The sequence below is a fragment of the Neopsephotus bourkii genome, unplaced genomic scaffold (assembly GCF_033783945.1).
Source record: "Neopsephotus bourkii isolate Nb327-2 ecotype Australia unplaced genomic scaffold, CSIRO-AGI_Nbou_v1 NB_1154, whole genome shotgun sequence".
NCBI classification, from domain to species: domain Eukaryota; kingdom Metazoa; phylum Chordata; class Aves; order Psittaciformes; family Psittacidae; genus Neopsephotus; species Neopsephotus bourkii.
Genome location: NW_026901640.1, coordinates 1,396,609 through 1,404,188, shown reverse-complemented (window position 1 = coordinate 1,404,188; position 7,580 = coordinate 1,396,609). Strand labels below are relative to the sequence as shown.

Sequence of the window (7,580 nt, the reverse complement as noted above, 5' to 3'; positions counted from 1 at the left end):
CTTATTTAGCAAAACTGGTTTCCAGCAGTGGGGGAGCTTTGATCCCCTCTGCAAGAAAGCCTGGCACTGCTTTTTTAAAGGCTTTCTTTCTAAGGCAAATGAATTCTTCATAAAGGGGGAAACACTGCGCTGGCTGGTCTCTGTTCAGCTGAGGAAGACAAATGATCTGGTTTATTACTTGAAAAGCATAACAGTTGAGTGTGTAGATTTGTGATTTATCTGCAATTAAGAACCCATTTGAGCAGCGTATTCATTACAGAGAGGACAATTAATTCTGCTGAATATTAAAGTAAACTCAAAGTTCCTTGAATCACAAGATAACGTGGGATGTCTGAGGTCCAGGTTTTGTGTGGCTCTGTATTACACACACCCTGGGGTGGGATGACTGCTGCAGTGGGTGTGCTGGGCTGCCTGCAGCCGGAGAGGCAGCCCTGGGTGATGGGATAGCAAGGCTCCCTAAGACCTTTGCAGGCTGGTGAACCCCCAGGTCTCTTGGTTGTTATGGGGAAGGTAGTGCAGGGATTGTGGAGGACTGCACCCAGAGCTACAGGAGAGACTGGGGATGGACTGAAGCAGGAAGAGTGGGGTTTTCTCTACCTGCTGAGAGCATTTTAAGGTGTTTAGCAGCACTGAGTCAGGTGAGGAAAGGACACTGTCACAGTGCTATTCTCTGCTGCTGCTGCTGCTCTTTATGACTTAACATCTCTTACCCCCATCAATCCTTCCCACACTTCACGGGCTTTTGAAGACCTGCAAACACACCGTGGGATCAATGCATGCTGCCCAAAGCTGCCTCCTGCCTGGCACAGGGACTCCTCCAGCTCCGGATCCCTGCTCCCATGGCCAGACCGCAGCGGGGAGCTGGCAACGCCTGCCAACAGCCCGGCCTCCCAGCACAAGCCCTTGCTGCATTCCTCTCTGTGTACTCCTCAAACTTCACCACCAGCCCAACCAAATCCTCTCAAAGGCTTCAAAGGGAGGAGCGTGTTTGCTGTCTGCAGGGGACTGACAATGCTTTCCCTTTTGACCCATCGCTGGGATCACTGGGTGATGGGGAGCGGGGTGCAGGCTGCACTGGGCAGGGGAGCACAGCCCCACATTGCTGCTCTGCTGCTTTTCCAGCTGAAATTTCCAGCAGATCTGTCCATCTGGCTGGACTGGCAGAACGAGTCTGGAAAGCAGCAGCCTTTGGAGCCGGTGCTGTTGTGCAACTGCATGTTCCGGCTACCCGCGCGCCAAACGGCATTTCTAAAGTGGCTGGAATAGCTCGTCTGTATTTTGGTATCCCTGGAGATATCCCTGTTGCCTTCATGGCCAGCAGGACGTCTGCTCCTCCATGGGAATGGCCTGGGACTTGTTAGCAATCCACATGATGCTGGCTGATGTGAGCTGGAATGGCTGCAGCAGGGTTAGAGCCTGGCCAGCACTGGGGATGGTGGCTGAGCCCCAGCACTGCTCCAGCAGCAAGGCCTGCACCACACTCCAAAGGATGGGGAGCCCAGCACCAAGGCATCCCAGCCCTCCAGGATCAGTGGCACGCAGGGTTTGAGCCTGGGTAGGGCTTCCCTGGCCCCGTTCCTTCCCACAATTACAAGGTGATAAGCACCAAGGAACAACCCCATGCTGAGGGCTCATGCTCACAGTCTCATAAAGCCCTATGGTGGCTGTGGGGCAGGCAGTGAGGGTGGCACTAACCTGAAGAGTGACCAGTAAAGCCTCTTGGCAGGCTGTGGATCCTCATGTGCAAGGAATTCCCTTGTGAACAGCTCTGCACTATAAAGCAATCACTCAGCCCTGTAAAACTCTATCTGTCATAAATGAACTTTGCTGTTGTCCTGATCGCTTCTTTGCTCCATAACAACTGCATCATGGCCAAACACAACGTGCCCAGCAGCGACAGGAGGAAAAGAAAGCTCTTCCAGGAGCCTCATTGACATTACAGTGTACTTTCCAACAGCTTGATGAGGCAGTGAGGGTGTCTACAGGAGCAAACACCACACCCAGTGCTTCTGCAGGCAAGGTAAGGTCTGCACAGGGACAGGCTCATTCCCATCGCTGTGCCAGCTGCTGCAGAGGCTGCTCAGGGAGCAGTTTGGATGGAATTTCCCTGGGAAGAAAGGTTTCCTCAGCCAGAGGTTAAATCTAGATCAGGGAGAGCTTACTCTGAATGAAGGCATTGATACGTATAGCATCCACAGCATCCTTTAGCAACCCATCATGCATTCTACCTTCCCCTCTCCTGCTCCCAGTGGAGGGTGACAGCACATAAGGAGCTACTGATGCGCTCTGAGTCACTCAGAGGTGTTAGCTCCTTGCAATCAAAGATCTTCTAAAGCTTTACAGCAACCACAGCACAGCCTCCCACCTCCCCTCCTGCTTTACTGACCCACGGCCTCAGCATCCACAGCAATGGGGTCTGGCTTTGTCTGGCCCTCAGCTCCTAATTGGTTTGCTTAACACTCAGCTGCTAAAGTTAGCAGAGGATGAGGAATAAACTGTGCTGGGCTAAAGGCAAACTCATTAGAGCATCATTAGGAGGGTAGGGGTGTCCCCATCTCTTAGAGCCTCCTGCTAGTTTTGGCTGGTACATGGGGCTTCATATGAAACACACAAACCACAGCACTCACCATGTTCAGGCAGGTAGAAACCTAGATCAGCATTGCAAGGGACAGCAGAAGGGACATGTCCCTGCCATCAGCCAGCATCCCACCTCCTGCCAAACCACAGCAGATGATGGCTGTGGGATTCACACACCACACAGCAGCAGTGATTCAGAAGAAATGGTGTTTAATTATGGTATACATTAAATTAAATGTCATTCTGAGTATTGGTCTCCAATGCATGACGACTTATTTACAGCAGGGCAACTCCTATCAGTCCCAGCAAGAGTTAGAGTCCCACTGCACTCGACATTGTACAGACACAGAGCAAAAGAGCTTTTCTTGCCCCAAAGAAAGCATCCCGTGTATTTCCTTTTAGCAGTGGTCATCCATGCATGGGCACCTCTCGAAAGCACTCTCAGTAGTTGGCACATGCTCAGGAGTTAACAAAAGGCTTGTAAAACTGGGCAGCATTTGATCCATTTACAAGGGGGAGCAGGGATGGAGGAGCTTGTGTCTCGCAGGAGAGGAGATGGCACCTTCTACAGCTACTGCAGCACTGTGTTTATTGATAAGAGTGGACCAACAAGGCTCACCATCAAGCTGCTAATGGTGGAAAACAGCCACCTGTACTGGCCATTACTGGGCAGGAACTGGGCACCTTCTGCACCCCAAGAAAAGGAGTCTCTGGACTGCACTTGAGGAAGACCCCACCAAAATTCCTTGCAGCCCCATTCACCTCTGCAGCAGCAAATGCTACAGGCTCACCTGAAAGCTGCGATGCTGAACACTTCCCAATAGCCTGATGTGCTGACCAGGCTGCTGAGCGCTTCTGCACCCCATCATTGACCTGAGAGTCCCCAAAGGCAGGAGAGTCCCTTGAGATCTCCACAGTGGCAGTTTGCCCCCTGCAGATGGGTCCAGGTCCTGCTTGGGGCTCCGCTCATCTCGCCCTGTATCTTTCCTTCACCTGGGATGTCACCATGCAGAGGACACACTTCTGCCTGTCCTCCCACAGAGACCAGTGTGGCTTTGAATTAACTCATTTAACGGAAGAAGAGAAATATAACACCAAAACCACCCTCAGCTCTGACCTTTACAAAAAACAACAACAAAAACAGGATAAAGAGAAGAGATTTGGGAACAATATATACAGATGGCAGAATTGCACTTAATTACAGTAGTTTACATCCATTGGACAAAATTTACTTCTTTTTATATAAATCTCTATGTATAGGAGCGGGGAAGGGTGAGGACGGAGCAGACTGTACCTATATTTACAGTTCCATTGGCTCAGTTCAACAGCACATGCGATTCCTCCTTCCAAACGCCAAGTAACAGACCCAAGTCCCTCTCAGTCTGTCGGGTGGAGGAGTATAACTTAAATACCATCCATCTTCCCCTTCTGCCAGTTCCCAGCACAGCTCGGTCCAGTTCCTCGGGAGAGCCAGCGGCCGTGTGGAGGACAAATACTTCAGGAAGAAATCCCCAAGACACAGCTTGGAAATACTGCACGGAGAGAAGGAGAGGTCCCGGGTGGGCACCCGTGGATCCGGGCCCGTTCCCATGGGGAATCTCGAGGCTCCGGGTTGCTGGGCTCCTCGCTGCGGCGCTGGGCTTTGCTCTGGCGACTCCCCGGGCTCGGCACACGGATCACCTCCGGGGTGTTGTGGAAAATAAGATCCCGTTGCTATGTGCGGAAGCAGCGAGGTGTGGAGCATCACCAGGCTTGCAGGGGACACTGCGGAGGGGAGAGCAGCGCAGTGAGCGGCAGGAGGGAGGGCAGGCATGGCAAAGCGTTGGGAGGCATCACCTCCTGCATCGCCCCCAGACCTCGGTGGTGCCACGTGAGCTGTGCTTGGCCCCGAGTGGGAACACGCTTTCTAAGCCAGGTATTGCCACCCTCTTCCCAGATTGTAATAGAGCCATAGAATCCCAGCCTGGTTGGGGTTGGAAGGGACCTTAAAGCTCATTCAGCCCCAACCCCTGCCATAGGCAGGGACCCCTTCCACTGAAGCAGCTTGCTCCAAGCCTCTGTGTCCAACCTGGCCTTGAGCACTGCCAGGGATGGGGCAGCCACAGCTTCTCTGTGCATCAGCACCCTCACAGGGAAGAGCTTCTTAAGATCCCATCTCCCTCTCCTTTAACCTTTCTGGCAGGTTAAAGCCATTACACTAGATGGGGAAGGATCTGCTCCACCACCGCATCCATCCTGCAGGCCTGGGTTCCCCACCCGGGGTCCCCCCCCAGTGCCCGGTGTGGGGCCAGGAGTGACCTTGTGGGCTGGATCTCACAGCAAACACGGTAAGGTGGAGATAAGGAGACGCCAGGAGCCTCCCATGACATGTCATTAGGGCCGGGCTGCGGCTATCGGGTATTTGCTAACACCATAAAAATGGTGGCTTGGCCTCAAGCGTTGTCAAAGGAACCGGGAGGTATTTGCCCCTTCCAGGTCTAAATAACAACATCTGATAAGTGAACCGCAGCATTGGGCTGAGAGGGGAGAGCTGGGGGGGCAACTCCAACCTCCATCCCCACCGGCAGGACCGGGAGCATCCCGGCTCCATCCAACATGGAGCTCATGGGGTGCACAAGCCCCCACATTGGGGGTTTATGTGGGCTGTGCACCCTCTGGGTTTATCCATGTGCTCCCCAGCAAACTGCACTGGAAAACTGGGGATCCAAGTGACCTTCCCACCCTTTCTGCCCACCTCGGAAGATCCCATTGCTGCCGGGTATCCTCTTGCCTGCCTTTTGCCAAGGCAAAGCATGAAGGAGTCCTGTTAGCCCCATCCATGGACAGAAACCCAAATCACCGAGGGTATTTAGGCATTTGAGCCATCTGGTTGGGGGTGAGCAGCACGTATGGGTCCCCAGGCTCCCTCTTAGCACTTCATTCACCTCTTGCTAATGAAGCCCCTGAGAAAAAGGATCGATATTCAAAGAGGAATTTCTCCAGCTTCAGCTTGAATGGTTGGCAGGAAAAGAGACCCCAGGGGCTGCGGGGGAACAAGAGCCTGATCCTGCCCTGGTGCTTGCAGTGCTTGTTCACCACGTACAAGGGGGCTAACGGGGTGGGTGCATCCGTTTGCTGTAGAATGGTCCCCATGGGTCCTGGGGACCTGACCCCATCTCCCCCCTCCTGAGCCATGGGACCTCATCCTGCTTTAGCCAAAGTGATGGGGGGGATGAGTGCAGCAGCAGGGATGCAGCACACATTTCCTGTGTGCCCAGGGCTCCGTGCGGCCAGCCCCGCATCAAAGGCAGCCCCCGTGGTGGGGGAGCTCAGTTAATCAGGGGCAGTTCGGGCTGGGTGAGCACCAGATGGGCTGATAAAGCAGCACGGAGGAAATGGTGCTCCCGAGGCCTGACCGCCTCCTGCACACCCATGGTCACCCCGCAGCACTACAAAGCACCGGAGCCCGACCCGAGCCGGGGGCAATGGTGTTCATCATCATCCCGAGCAGCCCCGCTCCCAACCTGCCACCTCAGCCCCATCCTTCACCCCTGCCCCATCCATCCCCGGCGCTGTCTCGCAGCAGTCCCATGGTGTATTTACTCTGGGCTCATTGCAGGCATTTTTTCCCTCTCCCCTTGTCAAACCTCCGTAAGGAAGTTTATCTGGATGCAAGTTCAAGGCTCTCTCTTATTTATCTAGCGATCAATAAGGGCCACATATTTCCCACAGTCCCCAGAGGTGGCTTTCAGAAAGGGACCATTGTCTGAGTAAGGCCTCACACACCCGATGCGAACCAGGATAAGTCCAGCCTTACACCTGCGCTGCCACTGGGATGATGATAAAGGTTGATGGGAAGTTGGGGTGCATCAGAGCCTGGCTCTTCCACTCGACTCCAAGCAGGGCTGATTCACCCTGGCCACCAAGGCAGCAAAACCTGCTTGGTCCTTACCTTCTCAGCCCAGTTTGTACCCCAGTAGGATGCTCCTACTCTGATGAGGCTGCCCCCAGGGATGCGCATGGCCCAGACAAGTCCTCATCATCCAGCACAGCTGGTCCATCACCCAAATGCCCATTACCCCATCCACAAGTAGGGTTTTGGAGCCCGTGAAGGGGCTGGGATGGGGTTCTCAGTGCTGGAGGTCTCAATCTCAGCTACACCCTCCTCCAGCCCCAATTCCAGGGGAGGAACACCCCTGCTCCACCTCTGCACACCCACCCTGTGCACCCTCATATCTCCATCTGCAGGGCCATTACCTGCTTACTGGAAGACATATTGGTGAGCGTGCTGATGCTGCTGGTATCCGTCACCACCATCGCTGAGGGGAAGCGGGAAGTGTGGGAATACTGGGGAGGCTCCTGTTTGTGTGTATACACTGCGGAGAGGAGGGAGACAAGCAGCCGTCATGGGAAAGGGCAGAGCAGCCGAGTGCTGCAGTGCAGGTCACAGGGATGCTGCATGGTGATGAGCATCGTGGAGACATGGATGAGATACAGCAAGGCACGGAATGAAATCAGCCTCTAAGCCACCTCTCTCTCAGGTAGCAGCTCGCCCTGAGTGGGTACTGAAGGGCTGTGGCCGGACCAGACAGTGGAGATCCACAACCCCACTGCAGCAGAGCCCCATGGCGTGATGGGGCAAAGCCAGATCCCTTCAGGGCACAGCAGGGAAGCGTTGCTGCGCAGGGAGCACAAAGCCACCTCTGCCAAAGCAGGTGATTTAAGAACATGGAAGGGAAAAAACAGGGAAGTTTGTACAGGATGTGTAAGGGGAGGCTGCATCCCACCCACGGGGCAGCAGCAGAGTGCTCTGGGAGATGTGCTACAGCCGATGGCACAGGGGAAGGAGAGGATGAGGTGGGATGTGGCCATACAGCAGCACCATGCATCCCGCTCACACTGGTACCCAGGAGAGAGGCGGCAGCCAAAGGTGTGAGCAGGAGGAGAGCGCAGCCTATCCTTATCCTCCACCTGAGCTCGTCCTCAGCGCCCTCCCCTTGGCAGGGCCCACCCGGCCCCTTCCT

General features: G+C 54.5%; 1 protein-coding gene across 5 annotated transcripts in view; it reads right to left on the bottom strand.

Annotated features, from left to right (window-relative positions):
* Window positions 1-2,770: 2,770 nt before the first annotated feature.
* HNF1B (HNF1 homeobox B) overlaps window positions 2,771-7,580 on the bottom strand; it is a 29,665-nt gene continuing 24,855 nt past the window's right edge. For all 5 annotated transcript variants that reach the window (XM_061363363.1, XM_061363358.1, XM_061363359.1 and 2 more), the window contains 2 exons: window positions 6,814-6,932; window positions 2,771-4,341 (listed from right to left, as the gene is read on the bottom strand). In XM_061363363.1, the coding sequence (XP_061219347.1) occupies window positions 4,321-4,341; window positions 6,814-6,932 (140 nt within the window). In that variant the 3' untranslated portion in view covers window positions 2,771-4,320. The remainder of the gene's footprint in view (window positions 4,342-6,813; window positions 6,933-7,580) is intronic.